General features: G+C 47.2%; 2 protein-coding genes across 12 annotated transcripts in view; both read right to left on the reverse strand.

Annotated features, from left to right (window-relative positions):
* Positions 1–18,722, reverse strand: part of LOC310834806 (tetratricopeptide repeat protein 39A-like) — a 501,953-nt gene that overhangs the window by 37,296 nt on the left and 445,935 nt on the right. The window lies entirely within an intron of this gene.
* The window catches only part of NFIX (nuclear factor I X), a 249,515-nt gene continuing 239,698 nt past the window's right edge, over positions 8,906–18,722 (reverse strand). For all 11 annotated transcript variants that reach the window (XM_083719291.1, XM_083719286.1, XM_083719288.1 and 8 more), the window contains one exon: positions 8,906–18,555. Coding sequence is in view for 6 of the 11 variants with exons in the window: in XM_083719286.1 (XP_083575412.1) it covers positions 18,541–18,555 (15 nt within the window). In the remaining 5 variants the exon portion in view is untranslated. The remainder of the gene's footprint in view (positions 18,556–18,722) is intronic.

An 18,722-nucleotide genomic window follows, 5' to 3' on the forward strand; every position in this document is an offset into this window, starting at 1 on the left:
GAAGAGGAGGAGGAGGAGGAGGAGGAGGAGCCACCTTCTGGATGGGGGAGGGAGCGAGCGAAAGAAGGAAGGACAGAGAAGTATGGCGACAGCTACTGCTTATCTGAATGCACCAGCACCCAGTGTAATGGGTCAAGGGGACGGCTGTTTTTCACAGCCATCCCTGCAGGGTGAGCTCTTGCCTCCATCAGATGTTTCAAATGGCCAGTGCAGCGCGGCTGCCCTGGTCTAGGAGATCTATCCATGCTAAGGCCAGGAGATATTTATGACCTGGAGTGTTCATGCTCTGTCCCCAGAAGAGAGAAATGTTAAAGCTGAAATCAGTCCACAATTAGACAAAATACAGACCGATCCTTTTTAATGCAATTTAACCAGTACTGCAAAATCTTGCTCAGTGTGCCTGCTGTGTTCTGAACCTTATTTTCCTCCCACCCCCTAAATTGGAGCGTGTGTGTGTGTTTGTGTGTGTGTGTGTGTGTGTGTGTGTGTGTGCGCGCGCGTGTGCGCGTTGAGATTATTTTTATTACTCCTAGGAATCGAGGATGGAAGAGGTTCGGGCAAGTGAGAGGCAAAAGGGAAGGAATGTGTCCTTGGCAGCCCAGAAGTGGGGGCTGGGGTGGGAGAACAGAAAACCATTCAACGCACCAGAGTTTTGCCTTCTGAGTCTACACTGCCATAACTGTATATTTGAAATCATGAAGACTAGAGGCCTGCTGAATTCTTCCAGGGGAGCAGTTCTCTTAGCCTGCAGCGGTAAACAACAACATCCATGGCAGCAAAGAGACTACCTACTTTTGTGGTGGTGCAAGTTTCCACAGGCAATCCCTGTTATGTGCTAGGAATCATTCCAAATGCAGAGAGATGAACAGCCCTGGCAGACGTCACTGTTCTCTGCTTAGCTGTATTTTCAGCCTCATTCCCATGGCTAAGGAGTTTCTTCTGTAGCACCTTCCTCTAGCTTTGGAGAATCGGGATGCTTCCTAATGTGAGCTTTATGTTGCAAATGGGTCATTCAGTTCGGGTTCTTCTGCGTGTTTGGCACGTCAGCTTCTACACATGCTTGTAATTTCAGTCATGGATATTAATTGCTATTCTGCAGCTTGTGGTTCACATGAAATGGGCAGAGCATGATGGAATGTAGAGTGAATTGAGGTTTTTTGTTTTTGGTCCCTCACTATAGTCATTCTGCTGTTGCACTCCACTGACTACTTCTATTCTGGCTAGGCACACTGGTATTTTCTCTCTCTCTGTGTGAGCAGTTCTAAAGAAAAAAAATCCCAGGAAGAGTGCAAGAGCAAATGTTACCAGACTTTACCTTTCAACAATGGGCAAAATGGATATGTCTACTGTGACACTGTGGTCTAAACCACTGAGCCTTTTGGGCTTGCTGATTGGAAGGTTGGCAGTTCAAATTCATGTGAAGGGGTGAGCTCCTGTCGCTCTGTCCCAGCTCCTGCATGTTAGTGCAAGTAGATAAATAGGTACCGCTGTGGCGGAAAGGTAAACGGCGTTTCTGTGCACTCTGGCTACAGTCACGGTGCCCCATTGCACCAGAAGCGGTTTAGTCCTGCTGGCCACATGACCCGGAAAGCTTTCTGTGGACAAACAGACTCCCTCAGCCTGAAAGCGAGATGAGCGCCGCAACCTCATAGTTGCCTTTGACTGGACTTAACTGTCCAGGGGTCCTTTACCTTTTTTCACAAGAGTGTTAAAGCGGTATTGCACAATATATGAGAATTATTATTATGAGGAATTCAACATTGCGCTAAGTTGATCATCCCATCAGTGCAAGCTTTTTAACTTGCCAGATGGAAAGATCCCTCCTCTTCTCCCCCGCAACTTGTTCTAGGGATTCTCCCGACCCTTGTGAGCCAGTTTGGGGGCTGCTAAGAGGAAGCACAAGAGAAAGAGAGGAGGAAAACCTCCATTTGCTGCCGGGTATTGTTAGGTGAATTCAACATTTCAATGAGTGGCCTCTGTTTCCACACAGCGTACTTCTGTGCACTCCTTGCATGAACAGATCTGTACAAGACCTGCAACAATAATTTAAAAAATGCTTGGGGGATGTTTGCCACCCCAAAAGGGGGCAGGGTGTGTCTGTGTGTGCCAGTCTTCCTGTCCCAGCCTTCTCCAGCTAGCCTTCAACTTCAACTTAAAGCTCCCCAGAATTGTGTTGCCTCTTCTAGATCTTTTTTCGAACTTCTCCAAGGGGACCTGGGGGCATGGAGAGAGATTTTGGGCCCTTCTAGACATCCTTCTTGCGGGACGCGGGTGGCGCTGTGGGTAAAACCTCAGTGCCTAGGACTTGCCAGTTGCATGGTCGGCGGTTCAAATCCCCGCGGCGGGGTGCGCTCCTGTCGCTCGGTCCCAGCACCTGCCAACCTAGCAGTTCGAAAGCACGTCAAAGTGCAAGTAGATAAATAGGGACCGCTTACTAGCGGGAAGGTAAACGGTGGTCCGTGTGCTGCGCTGGCTCGCCAGATGCAGCTCGTCACGCTGGCCACGTGACCCGGAAGAATCTGCAGACAGCGCTGGCCCCCGGCCTCTAGAGTGAGATGAGCGCACAACCCTAGAGTCTGTCAAGACTGACCAGTACGGGCAGGGGTACCTTTACCTTTTTAGACATCCTTCTTATTGTGCATTCATGGTGATTTCTGTTTGTGGGGGAGTCACACAAGATCCCGATTTCAATTCTGTTCGTGGCTGCAAAGGTTTTGGGGTGGTCATCCTGTCTCATTTCCAGGCAGCACATATCCTGTAACTTCCTGCTGAAATCCTGTAACTTTTCATAGCACAAATGTCCTGGGTTTGCCCGTTTTTGTCCTGCTTTTGTTGCGCTATATCTCCCCCAGACGGCAATAATGTGGTGCCATTGGGGAAGCACTGAAGAACAACTAATAAAGCAGAAGGGATCCATGCAGTGCTTTTTTCCCGTTAAAAAAAATGTTTAGGGGTACTCTCATTTTGACTCAAGAAAATCACCATTTTTTTTATTTTTATTTATTTTTTTTTTTTTGGAGCAAAACAGCAGCCTTTAGGCTTGGCCTTTATTTTAAATTTGTTTTTTGTTTTTTTTAAAAAATATTTTATTAAGGGTTTTCTTGTTTTACAGTGTAAGTGTAATGCCTCGTATTTTTTTTCCCCGTGTAACATTTTTACAAATCCATTTCATTTGTTGAGGCATTAGGGGGAGAAGAAAAAAGAAAAGAAAAAAAAGAAAGAAAGGAGGGTGGAAGGAGGGGAGATGGATGGGGGTGGAGTCGGGTAGCGGTGTTTCTATTATGCTTAATGTATGTAGTTTGGTGTCAGCGTGCTGTTCACTTGTGTTCCTTTGGTGGTGAGAGAGGTTGGGGTTGGCCTAGGATGTGATTGTTTGTTTGTGATTGGTTGTGGTGATCTTTGTTTTCGTGTGTGAGTGAGGTGGGTGGGTGTTTTGGATCAAGTTAGCCATATTGATTTGTATGCTGTTGGTGGATTATTGTCATTGTCCTGTTGGGCTGTGTATGTGATAAAGGGGAGCCATACTGGGGTGAAGGTGTCTTCTTCTGTTTGTCCCCGTGTCACTTTCAGTTTGTTAGTTAATTTTTCTAGTAGGGCTGTTTCCCATACTATTTGGTACCATTGGTCCATGCTTACTCCTGACAGGTCTCTCCAGTGTCTGGTTATGGTGTTTCTGGCTGCTGAAAGTAGGTGGGTTATGAGTTCTTTGTGGTGTAAATGGGCATTGTTGTCTTGGAAGATGTTTAGTAGGGCCAATTCTGGGGTGAGGTCTAATACTTGCTTTGTTATTTTACATATTTCTTGTATGGCTGTTGTCCAGAATAGTTGGATTTTGGGACACTCCCACCACATGTGGAGGTATGTGCCTGAGGAGGTGCACCCTCTCCAGCATTTTGGTGAGGTTCCTGGGTGTATTAGCGCTAGTTTCCTTGGTGTTAGGTACCACCTGTAGGTGAGTTTCAGTGTGAGTTCTTTTCTTTTCGTTGATATGGATTTAAAGGGGGGTTTAGACCACATTCTGGTCCATTGAGTGGGGTTAATCTCATAGCCTATGTCATTCTCCCATTGTTTTTTGATTGCGTCTAGGGGATTTGCGGGATTTTGGAGTAGTATTTTGTATATTGCGGATACCGTCCCTTTACCATTTCCCTTTGTTGTTAGGAGGAGGTTTTCAAAGGTTGTCAGGGGCCTAGTTGCTGCTGATTTTACTGTTGGGTTGTTTAAGAGGGCATGTAGTTGGTGTTGTGTTAACCAGGGCATTTGGGTGTCTTCTAGTTTGTCTTGTATTTCTTGTGTTGACAAGGGTTTGTTATTTTTATAAAAGTCTATTAGGCGATATAAGCCTTTGGTTCGCCAGGCTTTTATCTGGAGGTTTTGTGCTGCATGGTAGAATAATGGGTGGTATGCCAGGGGGATTAGTGGGGATGGGGTTGGGGATAGTTTGCCTATTTGTGTTTTCCATGCTTTGAGCATGGTCTGTGTGTACCTGTTAAGTGTTGTGGGAATTTTCTTTAGTTTGTTTGGGAGGAGTGGGTATGTTGTGGTGCAGGTGTTTTCAATTGTGTCCCTCTCTAGGTGTACCCATTGTTTTGTCTCATCTTCTAGTATGTATGGAATTATATGACGTATTTGGTTGGCAATGTAATATGCTTCTATGTTGGGGATTCCCCATCCTCCTTCTGAGGTGGGGAGGTGCAGGTATTTGGGGCTTATTCTTGGTTTTTTATGTGAGAAGATGAAAGCGTGTAGTTTTCTCTGCCAACTGCGGAGTTGGGTTGAGGGGATCCAGATTGGGAGGGTTTGGAATAGGTAGGTTAGTTTTGGGAGTGTGATCATTTTGCTCATGGCTATTTTGTCTGAGAGGTGAAATTCGTGTTATTCCATCTCTTTAGGTCTTTGTTAATTTGCCGCCACAGGGGCTTGTAGTTGTGGAGGTACAATTTGTTGAGGTTTCTGGTTATTTGTACCCCTAGGTATCTGAACTTGGTGTGGCAGAGTTTTATTTTGGTGACCTTCGTGAGCTCTTTTTGGGTGTGAGGAGGGGTGTTGAAGCACATAGCTTCTGACTTTGTAAAATTTACCTGTAGGCCCGACACCATTGCAAATGTGTTGAGTTCTCTGATTAGGGAGGTTGCTGTGCTTATGGGGTCTGATGTTGTCACCATTAGGTCATCTGCAAAGAGCCCTAATTTATAGGTTCTGCCTTTTATTTCCACTCCCTTGATGTCTGTGGCTGCTCGGATGCGGATTGCTAAGGGTTCCAGAGCCAGGATAAATAAGAAGGGAGACAGTGGGCATCCTTGTTTCGTGCCTCTTTGGATAGCTATAGTATTAGAATCCATATTGTTAATTCTGCATTTTGCTGAGGCTTGCGAGTATATTTGTTTGAGGATTTGTAGGAAGTTGGGGCCAAATTTCATGTTAGTTAGTACTGCTAATATGTATTTCCACTCTAAGCAATCAAAGGCTTTGAGGATGTCTAGGGACATAATTGTCAATGGGAGTTTCGTTGCCTTGCTGTGTTCGATCAGGTTCAGTAGTTTCCTGATGGGGTCTGCTATATTGCGGCCAGGGACAAAGCCAGTCTGGTCTGGGGCTATTAACTTGTGTAGGAAGATTTTTAGGCGGTTGGCCAAGATTGATGTGAATATCTTGTAGTCTTGGTTTATTAATGAGATTGGGCGGTATGATTCTACTTTGAGGCTGTCTTTTAGTGGTTTTGGGATGGAGACTATTTTGGAGTGGGTCCAGGTTTGGGGGATGGGGCCCCCTTTTATGATGTCATTGAATAGGCGGGTCATGTAGGGCATCAAGGGTTCTTTGAATTTCCTATAGAATTCTGCTGTGAAGCCGTCTGGGCCTGGGGCTTTGTGTGGTTTCAGGTTTTTGAGGACCACATCTATTTCCTCTGGGGTGATAGGGCTGTCCATGAATTCCTGTTCCTCATCAGTTAGGGTAGGCATGGTCAGTCCTGCTAGAAATGTTCTGATTTCCTTCTCTGGTGGGTTATGGGAGGTGTATAGGTTGGAGTAGAATTCTGCAAATTCTGAGGTTATTTCTTCAGGGGAGAATGTTATGTTGCCGTCTTTTTTGGTGATGCAGTGTATTCTTGTTTTGAGTGCTTTTTTCCTACATCTATTTGCTAGTAATCTGGAGTTTTTCCCTCCATATTCATAGAAACGTTGTTTAGAATATAGAATGCTGATCATTGTTTTGTTAATTTCTAGGGAGTCTAGTTCTCTCCTTTTTTGTTCTATAAGTTTGAGGAGTTTTTTAGATCCTGTTTGTTTGTAGCGTGTTGAGAGGGCTGTGATGTCTTGTTCTATTTTGCTAATTTTTGAGGAGGTTTGTTTTTTAAGGAATGTTTTCTCTTTTATGCAAGCTCCTCTGGTGACCGCTTTCATTGTGTCCCATAGGAGGGGGGTTGTTATATTGTCTACATCGTTTTCCTTGAAGTAGTTTTGGAGGGTTTTTGTGAGACTCTCTCTAATTTGTTTGTTTGTAGTTAGGATGGGACTGAAGGACCATGATGGGGTGGTTTGTGTTCCTTCTCCTATTTTAACGATGACTTCTACTGGGGCGTGATCTGTGATTTTAATGTTACCGATGTTTGTTGATTCCACTGAGGGGATCAGACCCTGTGTGAGTAGAATGCTGTCCAGTCTGGACACTGTATCATGACGTCCCGATTGGAATGTATGGCTGATGTCTCCCGGGTTTTGCTCACCCCAAATGTCGTAGAGACCCCTGTTTTTTAGCATTTTTAGTAACTTGTAAGAGTTCCTAGTTGTTGGGGGTTTCCTTCGGAGGAAGGTTGCCCATGGGGTTGTAGGGTGGATATCTTTCAGGGATATACCTTTCATATTTAGATTGAGGTCCCCTCCTAGGATTGCTTCCCCTTCAGAGAAGGAGAGGAATTTGTTTAGTGTCTTCTGGAAGAATTCTAATTGTTTCGCGTTTGGGGCATATATGGAGCCAATTGTCAGTTTGATTTTACCATCTAGTGTCCCTTTAGCGAAAATGAATCTGCCTTTTTTGTCCCTGAGGACTGTTGTGGCAGTGAAGTTCAGGTCTCTACTGAGTATTATGGCTACACCGCGAGCTTTCCCTGAGCCTCGTGCGACCCACTGCTGACTGAAGCGGGGGTCGCTCAGGAGTTTGCTGCCTTTGGGTGGGTTGTGTATTTCTTGTAGGAAGGTGATGTGTGGTTTCATGGTGTTTATGTATGAGGTGATGCGTTTTCTTTTGATGGGGTTTCCCAGCCCCCTCACGTTTAATGTAATTGCTTTTAGGTTAGCCATCTTGCTTATCTATTATGTGGGGCGATTCCCTGCCAACCCGTTCGGGTTGTCTTGTGTCTCTCTCTTCGTGTTGTTTAAAGAACCAGTGGGGTTGCACTGACCTAGGGTGTGGTGGGTGGGGGGCTAGTGGGAGTAGAGTGAGATTTGGGTTAAAGAGTAGGGGGTAAGTTGTAGGGAGTTTCCTATATGTAGTCATATAGGTGTTTGGGGTATTTTAGGCCATCTGGTATTTAGCCGGTTGGTCCTAGGTCTCAGCTGGTGTGGAAGGCCATGTTCAAGGACAGGCCATCCCCCCTGTTGTCTGCGATAGGGGGTGATCAGCGAGACAGTGTGAAGTGACTTTGTAACGTCGCTGTCAAGTATAAGGTTCATAAGCAATGTTGCCAATGTTTTGAGCAACATTGTTGGTGTGTTGGTGTGTGGGTGTGGGTGCTGGTATGCTCTGGTGCCACCATAGTGCTGGTTGGGTATCAGATTTTAGTAGTAGTTTTTAACAGATGTTGAAGACCAAGACTGGCCCAAGACATTTTGGCACCTGAGGTGATCCACAAAATGGCACAAACACACCAGGGAAGATCATCACCGGGAACAAGCAGGGAATAAAGATCTACTTAATCCATTTAACCCATCAGTGCTCTATTTGCTACAATTATATCCTGCCAAGGAACCCAAGACAGCCCATGCATTGGCCTCACCTATTCCATCCACATCACAACCCTGTGAAATAGGGTTAGGGTCTGTGTGACTTCACCTGTTGACTTCTGAATTTATTAGTTCATTAACAGGAAGCTACAACAGCCCTGGTGCATGAACTATGTTTTCTGTGGTATGAACAACTTCTTTTAGCTATGAATGGTACTTTACCCATTTCCTTCACAAGTTCATGAGCTCTGTTTATTTCTTTATTTGGCATGTGTAGGCAAAGTATCCTTATCAACATTGTCCAGGTATGCTGAGCTTGGAGAAGACCAAGAGGTGATATGATAGCTATCTTGAAATATCTGAAGAGCTGTTGCATGCATGATGGAACCAGGGGAGTGTTGGTTTGCTAGCAGCGCTTGCTGTGCTTTGGGAAAACCTGGTGCTTTATCAGACATCAACACCCACCAGAGGCTCTCACACTCCCTCACTTTAGGAATGAGCATACCTTGCACATGTACTTCCTGAAGTTAATGGAGCTGGTCAGGGTTGGTGAGTTGAGCCTCAGTAGAAGACAACTACAGTGGTACCTCTAATTGTGGACACGATCCGTTCCGGGGTGCCGTTTGCACTCCAAAAAGTCCGCAACTAGAGTGGCGCTTCTGCGCAAGTGCGGAGAGCAATAGAGCACTTCTGCGCAAGTGCGAAGAACGCTTCTGCACATGCGCGAAGAACGCTTCTGCGCACACAGGGAAATCCGGAAGGTTCGCAAGCCGAAAAAATGCAACATGAACCTAACACAACACAAGGTATGACTGCACCATCTCCCTGTGAACATGTCTGTGTGGTGTGTTGGGGCCCCCGATCAGTCGCCCCTGCAGCCCCGAACTCATGCAACAAATACATTCAGGGGAGTATTAGGGCTTCGTGGCCATTCATCCATCAAGGAAGCCAAAGAGAGACAATTACAGTCAATAACATTCTTTAATTCAATCAGTTAAAGAAGGTGCTGCATCTATAAACTTTTATTATGGAAAAAATTTGTAATTAACACATGCGTATTACACCCCGCTCGGAGAGTGGCACTTGGGGAGGGAGGGGAAGTGCCGAGGGCTGACTGGGACAGGGGAAGGGGCTGGAGAAGCTGGCCCACTACATCGCAGCAGCTGGTTCCCTTCTTTGGGGGCAAGGATGAGGGTCAAGCTACATGAAATGAAGGCTGGTTTAGCAGAGGGAGCCATTTTGTAGGCCTCAGCTTCCCTCCGGTGTGTGAAAAGTGCAGGCGGGGGAGGGGGAGAGTGGAGAAAGCAGGTGGGGATGATAAGCAATGGTGGGAGGGGCTCCCATGAGCCCCACCTGGAGGCGGTTTGATTGCAATCTCTGTAAACATCTTTTTGTTCACATTTCTGAAGCTGGATGCATAAAAGTTTGATCGATTTCTCTTCCTGTCTCGGTTTGTTCGCTGGTGGCAGCAAAGGCATCAGTTTAAGGCACTTCCCTTAATTCGGCTGCAGGGTTATGAGTTCTTTTTGTTTTCAAAAACCAAACCAGTAGCAATGAACAGCTTCGTAAAGGAGCGGGAGGGCGCTGAAAGGGTGGGGGATGGAGCTGGGAGACGGCTGCTCTGGAGCATCAGGGTGGCATCGGTGGAAACGGGCACACACCTTTGGGGCCTGAGCTAGGTAAGACTGCAGGTGGCACACCTGAGACTGGCACCCCTCTGGCAAAAACCTCACAATCGCCAAAAAAAAAGAGAGCCTCGCTCTCCCTGCATTGGAATGGGCAGGTACTGTCCTAACATCCACAGTGGGCCTCAGCCCAAATGGAGGGTGCCTCAGTGGGTGGCACGGGGAAGAGTTCTTCCCGAAAACAGCTCCTGGGTGCCAAGGTATGTCCCACAAAAGGATTCAAGGCTGGAGGCTGCGGAATGGAATCGTTGGGGAAGATCTGCCTCTGCACAAGGAAGCAACAGTAATGGAAGACGTTACTATGCATTCCCCATGGCGATGGGGAAGAAGCATCTCCATTGCTTGGCTGTGCTTCATCAAGAGCACCCAGGAAATGGGAGCTCGTTTTTGTTTCTGCAACCATTTGGGCCTCTCCCTTATCCTACGCAAACATATGCTGGCTTCCCTTTGGCTTTCTCACTGGGTCACTCCCAACCTTTTCTCAGCAAAGCTGGAGTGAAGCTGGAGTCAGGGGCGTCTTACCTATAGTGGCTAGTGATGTGGGGCGCCAAGTTCTGGAGGGTGCCAGGGAAGAGGCAGAGGCTGGATGCGGCGCCTCCCGGCAACAGCTTGCTGCCCTCGCCCACCTCCGCCATGCTGCGCCATGCCCGGAGCCTCCGTCTGCCATGGCCACCGCAGCACGAAGCGTCCAGCTGAGCCGAGAGGTGCTGCGTCCAGCCTCCGCCTCTTCCCTGCCCTCCAGCCGCTGCCCGCCTCCTCCAGCCCCGTCCTCCCTAAAAATCTCTGGGAAACAGGGGGCTTTGCACCACGGCGCCGGATATGCTTAAGACGGCCCTGGCTGGAGTGACCTGTGAAACCACCAGTGTCTTTCGACAGATGACCACCATGTTAGCTCAGCCTAGGGGGATGCTGTGGAAAAGCTGTGGGCCAGTGGAAACCCAACAGGGGGCTGAGCCGCTTCTGAAAACTGGACCTCTGTACCTCATGACTTGAGGGCTGGACTCCCAAGTCAAAAGCTGAGTCCGGGCTGTGAAGCTCTGGGCCTAACTAGAATTGACTGCAGCGGAGCCATCTTTTCCACGTGGGTCTGCCCCGATAAAGGGAGTTTCAGAGCAAAAGGGGTGCTGAGCCCCCCTCCCCCCATGGCTTGCCTTCCTCTCTTGCCTGTGCGCACAAGCATTTCTCCCTCTCCAGCTACAAGGGAGCCCGGAGGGGAGAGAAGTGCTTTGGGGAGGGGAAGGGTTGTGGGAGGTGAGCGGTGCTGCTCCAGCTGCCGGATCCACAGCAGCTGCCCTCCCTCCACATGTCAGCAGGTGTCGTGCCAGGAGGCATCACTCCGAGATGCCCAATCCTAAAGGATACGTGAGGAGGAACTGAAGTATTGTCTTTGCCGCTGAAAAAATGACCTCTTAATTAGGCACTTTACAATTTGACCAAAGGGATGGCAGGCGGGTGGGCGGGCGGGTGTATGGAGGGAATGGGTCTATTCTTGATGTTTCTGAGCAGCTCCTCCAGAAAGGAATGGGAATGGGGAAAGAAGGGACACAGACCCCCCCCCACCCCCGAAAAAAACCACCCACCAACACAGACATACAAACATCGTCGTGGAGCCCTCGGCACTCCCCTCCACTGGGCTTCCCATCTCTGCTCTGAGGAAGGAATTGGTGGGACAAGGAAAGAGGGAAGCCGATGATTTTTTTTTTTCTTTTTTGAAGTATATGTAGTTTTTTTTCTCTTTTTTAAACATATTTTGATTTTTTTTTCTTTTTTCCCCTCTTTTTTTTTTTTTTTAATTCACATAACACAATAAGCCATTCCAATGGAGAAAGCCGAAGAAAGCTCAGGCAAAAATGATAAAACAGTTCGGATTTTTTCTTTCTTTTTTTTTTTTCTTTTCTTTTTTGTCGTGAAGCAATATTGACAGTTATAACATATGGCTACCTGCATTCTGCTAGACACGGAAGAAACTTCAGAAAGAACAAAAACAGACGAAGAACTACCTTTTATTTTCAAGTGCGGGGGTGGGTGGGAGGGAAGGAGGGGGGTTCGGGAGAACAGACTCAAAGACACGAAGGGGGCATTGGGGAGGCGCAGGAGAGGCAAAGGGGTACGGTCGGGACGGGGACGGGGGGGGGCGGATGAGGAGAAAAAGCACACCAAATTCCATTAGTACTATATATATACTGTACTGTACTCATATATATACTGCGTTTCTTAACCAAGGAAGAAACTTGTTCAAAGGGGCAGGGGTGGGTTGCAGTCCGGGAAGCTGCAGTTTCATGGATCTCAAGGTTTTACTGCCGAGCGAGAGGAGTGGGTTTGGGGGTTCGCGGTGGGTGGGGAGGAGGGGGTTGCATGCGGAAGGTGGGGGGGGGTCAGCAAAAAAGGGAGAGAAAGGGGGCTGCGGAAGGGATCTGGCCAGGAAGGACAGGAATGCTCAAGGACAGGAACGCTCCACGGTTATTCCTAAAGCGAGAGACAGAAGGTGAGAGATCCGAATAAAGTGAGGGCCTGAGGATCCTTTTCGGAGCACAGGGTGACTGTTCTTGGCCATGTGGGTTAAGTTCAAGCCAAGGGACACCCTCCCTCTCCCTCCCGCCAGATAAGCTGCCCAAGGGAGGGCAAGGAGGGTCTCAATAGGTTTGTCGGACGAAGCCCCGGTAGGGCAGTCCAGTCCGAAATCATCTTGGGATTTGTGAACCTAACACCCCTCAGGGCTCCCAGAGGAGCCACCAGCAGCCGCTGGGTACATCAAGGGCCCCGACTAAGCATCACCTGAGAGGGGCTGAGGGCCCCATGCAAGATGGGAGAGGCGGCCCTGCGCAGAAAGGCTGCCGAGAGAAATCCATGCAGCCTTCAGCCCTGCTGCTTGGGTGACATGCATCCTTCCCTCTCTCCTGGGTGGCGCTGGCCCTCTCTTATGCATGGGGCAGCAGAAGCCGGCCAAAGAGAACTAGGCACCACTGAGCTTAGCCATGGCCACAATTCCCTCTTGCTGGTCGAGGCTTGGCTGTTTATTGCTTTCCCCTGTATTGAGCACATAGGTCAAAGGGGGGAAGGGGCGGGAGTTCCAGTAACCCACCCACCCCGGCAGAGCATGCGGTCCATCTGTTCCAGCGGAAGATGGGTTTACAAAAGGCACTATGTCAGCTGGCCAGTTAAGCGGGGTGGGAGTAAGGCAATACCATCCATCTTGGTCCTTCGCTGAAGCGAGACGTTTCTCCAAGTCAACCTTCCATGCTCTGAGAGGCTGTGGGGCAAGGGGGTTGGGGTTGGGGTTGCGGGGGTATGCACTGCTGCTTTGCCCCCCCCCCGCCCCACCCACCGCCCCGAAAGCCAGCAAGGGAAGGGAGGGAGTTGAGAGGAACCACGGTGGGGAGGCTGTGAGAAAGAGGGCAAGCGAGGGCTGAAAAGAACCAACTTGGGGGAGGATGGAAGGAGTTCAATGGACGGGATGCTGGTGAGATCACAAGGCGGCTCCTCTTCCCAAAGAGGAGCCCCTGAAAGATGAGAGAGGGAGAGGGGAAGAGAGAGCGCACGCTGCAGATTTGGCTCACTAGGAGAGAAAGGCATTTCCAAAGTCAATTGGTTTTGCTTAGCTCTATGCGGGGGTTGGAGAGAAAGGCCAGGAGAACCAAGACAGAAGGGGGTGCGGAGGCAAGTGATGCGAGGGGGAGAGGGGAGAAAGGGGTGAAAGGAGGCAGAGAACCACGGCCTGTGCAGGAACCTTTGCCGTGGCAATCTCACCGTCACCCATCTCACTCGGCAACCTGGGAAGATCCATGAGAAGCTGCCAGAGACTTGCTGGTGCGTTTGACTGCAAGGCCCGCTGCCCCTTTCAGCTAAACATAAAGAAGGGATAATGCATGTTTCCTAAAATGTGCTTTATGATAACAATTAATTGGTTCATAAACTATGTATAATAGAGATTTTAATGTATTTTATATTGTAAGAAGCACCAGGTTTTGTATTTTTAATCTTTTTTCTTCTTTTATGATTTTTAGGGTTTTTTTGTTGTCCTTTTCTTTAATTTTAATTTTGCAGTTTTCTTCTATGTTTTTAACCTGATACAGTGTTTTGTTTTGTTTACAATTTTATTTTTGCGTGTGAAAAACTTTTGCCTTCAGCCCTCCCATAAAACGACAAAACTAATGAGGAAAAGGAAAAAAAAAAACCAAACCCCGATCATTATCAATTTTTTTTTAAAAAAGGATTTAAAAAACAAACAAGAAAAAGGAAAAGTAAACAAATGAAAAAATAAACAGAAAAAGTTTTTTCCCCATACTTACAAAGGTTGGGTTTTTCTTTTGTCCCTATTTATTTAGAGTCCCTGGGAACAGAGGACTTTGCAACAAAAATAGATTTTTTCTCTTCTTCTTAACAATCTTTAACATACAAAGATATTAAAACTATGCACTCCATTGCACTTGGCTCAATGCAAACAAAATTGGTTCTTTTAAAACCCCTAATATATATTTTGCTTTTTTAAAAATCCCCTCCCCATTTTTAAACACACATTCCTGTGTATCTTTCTTTCTCCTGCCCATACCTTCCAGCCACCATAATTTAAAGTCCTGTGTGCCACCCCTTCCAGGTTCCTCCTCAGTGTTTACATTCGCCCTTTTAAAGGACCCAAACCAGGTAGAGTTTAACATGTAAGCGGATGACATTGTCACTCTGTCCACCCACATGCTGCTGTCACCCAACGGTCGCACTCTAGGAGATGCCAAGAGTTAATTGTGTGCTTAAGCACTGCGAGGACTCAGAGCCTCCTTTTCAGAATGAAATACAGTAAACCTCTACTTGTTCCCACCTCCAGTTTTTAAGTGCTGATGATTTGTGGTCGCTTGCCTTTGGACTCCTGCAAATCTCTGGCCCTACCACTTTTTTAGACCATCCAAACAGACAGCCCCCCCTCCCCATGGTTTCTCAAGTAAGGAACCTATTCCTAGCAATCCTGGGCATTATATTTAGAAGCTTGCCGAAATCAGGTTTGAATTACTTGATTGAATGGTTTTCTTTTAAATAACTGAATACATTGACTGAATGAATTCAGCAACTGAAAAGATGCTGTAGCAGCACCAACTATGGTGGCCGTCGGTATTTATTCCCTGGTTTGGGCCACCCCCTATTTGCGCATCGCTCTGCATTCAGAAATGGTCACCAGGAGCTTGGATGCACTTTTTAAGAATTGGGGAGGGGCACTGTCTTTCTCAATTGGGGGAATGCTCCAAATGATTCTTATGTCAAAATAAAATGAAATATGCACAGCACTCCAGATGCTGTAGTAGGTGCCTTCTTGCCTTGGACTGCAATGCTTGAGTTATCTTCAACTTCATCTCACCTCAAAGTCTCGTGATTTAGATCACAATGGGACCATGTCCCACGCAACCAGGGGAAAGAAGGGCGATTAGTACTTTGCAGGAGAAAGGATGCTGAGGAGGGGAGGGGGCAGGCTGCACTGGAGGAGGGGAGACGTCTGTTTTCTTAAGACCACCAAGGTGGGAATGGTTTCCATTCTGACATTTGCAGAACTTCTCCATGGCTTTGTGCTCTTAAGGACATAGACCTTGGGCTTAAAACCTGGGAGCCTTCCAACCTCACCACGAGGAACGAAGCTGCGTCCCAATTCCAGTTACTGTTTCTGATCTCTGCCCACGTCACAGATGTAAGCTCAACCCTCAGTGCTTGCCTAAATTACTTTATGGATATTTGGCTAGAGACTACTAGTCATCTGTTCTCAAAGATCTGAGAGCAGTCTGAAAGAGGAATGACCTATTTGTGTTGTATACACTTATCCCACTGTTGCCTCTGGTAAACAGCTTTTCGGATTGTTTCAAAACCCTGAAATATCTGCTTCCTGAGAGGCGACGCGAAATGCATGTGTGTACAACATGCAAAGTGAGCCCTCTCTCAACACACTCTCTTCAAAATCATTGTCTTTCTACATCCCCAGCTGCTTAGTCTCTGAAAGGTCGTATTTCACCTCTGAGTTGCATTTTACTGAAGGTATTGGGTGAGGGCCCTGGTATGGGGGAAGCAGCAAAGCACCACTCCTAGACTCCATGCAATCCAGGTCTGCAGTCTGACTGGGCAAGAGCAGACCTGACTCATGCCAAAGATGGAAGCCTCAGGCAGGCAGCTCCACATGCAGCAGCCAATTATGTCAGCCAACTGAAACGTGTACATGTATTTTCGGCAGGCTACTTGCTCCCTTACCACATTCCTCATGGAGAAGAACTCCCTCCCTTCATGCAGCAGCTGTCCTGCAGCTGTGCAGGGTCAGGCTTCATGACTCCTCCATGAAAGCAGGCCTCTGATAAGGGTGGCCACTGTTAAAGGTGTGTGTGTGTGTGTGTGTGTGTGTGTGTGTGTGTGTGTGTAATAGAGAAAGAGTGTGTGTGTGTGTTCCTCTGACATCTGGGAACCGGTGGGTGTGAATGGGGATAAGCAGGGAAGCCAACTGCTGGTGGAGGGGAGGGGCAGATCTGCAGCCCTCAGAATTCCCTTCCTTGACCCTGTTTCTCCATTTGGAACTGGAAAATCATTGCACTTAGACAGGGATGCAGATACCTGGTCCCGCCAGCAGCTCCTGACTATGTCTGCTCCAGAACTTGCTGATGCATCAGCTGGGGATCACTGTGGCAGAGAGGAGAGGGGCTTCAGGAGGTTCTCCAGATCAACTTGTTTTCTTGCATGGTCATTTGGGGCAACTCCAGGCACTGCAAGCCAGAAACCCAAATGCAATTGTCCTGGGCAGATGGCATGGGAGCCCATTCCCTGCAGCACTCTCCAGATCCACTCCAAATCAGACAATCCCTAGCCCTTACCCGACGCCCTGGCCTATCCTAAGTATACCATGTGGAATTGCCCTGTAACAACCAGTGACCCCTCATGCAGAGATGGACACATTTAACAGGGAAGATGGGATGGGGAAGGGGATGAACCCCAAAGAATTTGGCAAAGCTCCTGCCCCCAAAGCTTAGCATGGGGGTAAATAAGGAGAAAGAGAGGGGCCTCTTCCACAGACCTTTGGAAAATAAATAATGAAGATCTCATTGGTGCAAAACAGAGGGGCGTGCTAGCTCTCCTCACTTATTATTATTATTATTATTCTTTTGAAGTCTGAGAAAGGGAAGAGGAAAGTGTGCGGAGCTGTGTGGTCGATTCTGGTGCGTATGTGTGCATGCGTAGTGTACAGCCGGCAATGTCAAACCTTCACATCTACCAATCAGGCAGCTTCCACTACCTCTAACTCTATACAATTAATTTTGTTGCGCTGAAGTTTTGCTGAGAGTGTTCATATGTTCTAAGCTTAAAGGGTTTGTCTTTTTGTTTGTCTCAACGACGACCACAAAACCCTAGCATTTAATTTCTTTGCTGTTGTCACCTGTATGTAGAGGAAGCCAAAGGAAATGCTACAACTAAAGGAGGAAAAGAACAAAGTGGAGAAAAGGGATCAGGAAGAGCATCAAACCATAGTAACAACAGACACCCAAAACCTCAAAAGGAAAATACTGGAACTCAGAGGAAAGGGACACAGCCCAACCTGTCCAGAACAGGCTACAAGCTCTGCAGAAACGTGCCTGACTGAGCCAGCTGCCTTCGCTCCAGTGATTTGTCTGGGGTACAACTTGAATGTGACCTCTTTGCTCTCCTGTCAATGGATTCTTTTACAATGTTTTTAGTAAGCATCCAGTGGGTCTCCAAGTGTCATTTGCCCTATGGCAGTGGTAGCAGATGCTCTCTTTGCTAAGAGAAATACTTAGAAACACTTTCCAGCCCAATCTGTCTTGGACTCATGAACCCAAGAGTGCCTGCCTTTCTTGTATGTGAAGGGATCCCAGTTCAGGGAGAATATGACTGGGAGTACCTTCCACATAAGCCCTAACGTGTTATTATATATATATCTGAGATGCAGGAAAGGTTCATCAATGGCAAAGGACACCAGGAGTCACCAGACACCAGGATGTGTCAGGTTGTGTGTGGTTTTGTCTCAGAGAGACACTAGGGAGAGCCTCCCCTCTTGCTCAGGAATGGAATATTGTCTCGGCATCTGGAAGTCAGGAGCGTTTCTGTTTTTGCTTTTTTAAGTAATGAGGATGCTATGTTAAATTTCATTAACAAGGGAATTTACTGCAAGGGGGAATTTATGTTTGGTAGGAGATGTTTGTGCTGCGAATGCCAACCAAGCATGATGACCCTAGTACTGCTCTAATCATAGCCAGTTCCAATTGTGAACCAGTGCACCACACTGGACATGCTTTTAAAAACATATTTAGGAGGATATTTGAATTTAGGACAAACTTCATTTTCCTGCAGCCCCTGTACCACATTGCGAAGTTCCAAAAAGCAAATTGAGTGACCTAGAAACACAACTCTCCTCAAGTCGCAAATGGGCTCATAGGAATTAGGCTGGTAGGCAGTTGAGACACTAAGAAAGTGTCTCCTCTTTCATTTCGCAACAAACATAACCCCTAGCAAACCTTGGTGCAAATTTTGGGGGTTTGAGGCTGGTTAATGTGAATGCTATTCCTTCCCCATGATGAATAAGACAAACCCCTTTCTTTTTTTAACCATTGCTTGAATAGCCTGTCCAGAACTATCATATCATTGAAACAGGATTACGTGACTTCTGTAGGTGTTGATGGGATTCCTTGCAGAAGACAAGCCTCTTCTACGCAAATGCAAAAATCTGCTTTGGATCGGGGAGGTCCAACGTAATTCTTTTAAGCTTCTCATCTGTAGTGTTACCCAACGTCTCTTACTTTTCCTTGAAGAGGAGCAGCTCAGTGAAGATATGGGTTAAGGACTGAAGATTCTGATTCTCAGGACGTGAGCGAAAACTTATTATTATTATCATCATCATCACCACCATCATCATTATTATTTTTCTTCGCTTGAAGATCCCGTCAGAGGAACCAAGACTGGAGCAGAAGAAAACACGGAAAAGGAGAATTAAAACAGAGCGTTGCAAACTTTCTTTTTCCTTTGTTTGGCAGGCTAACATTGATACCCATCAAGTGAAACCCACAGTGCTAACCCAGTCACTGGGTTTGATGCCTTTGCCTTCTTCTGACAAGCTCCAGTCATC

This window comes from Podarcis gaigeae (genome assembly GCF_964106915.1).
Source record: "Podarcis gaigeae genome assembly, chromosome: 17".
Classification (NCBI taxonomy): Eukaryota; Metazoa; Chordata; class Lepidosauria; order Squamata; family Lacertidae; genus Podarcis; species Podarcis gaigeae.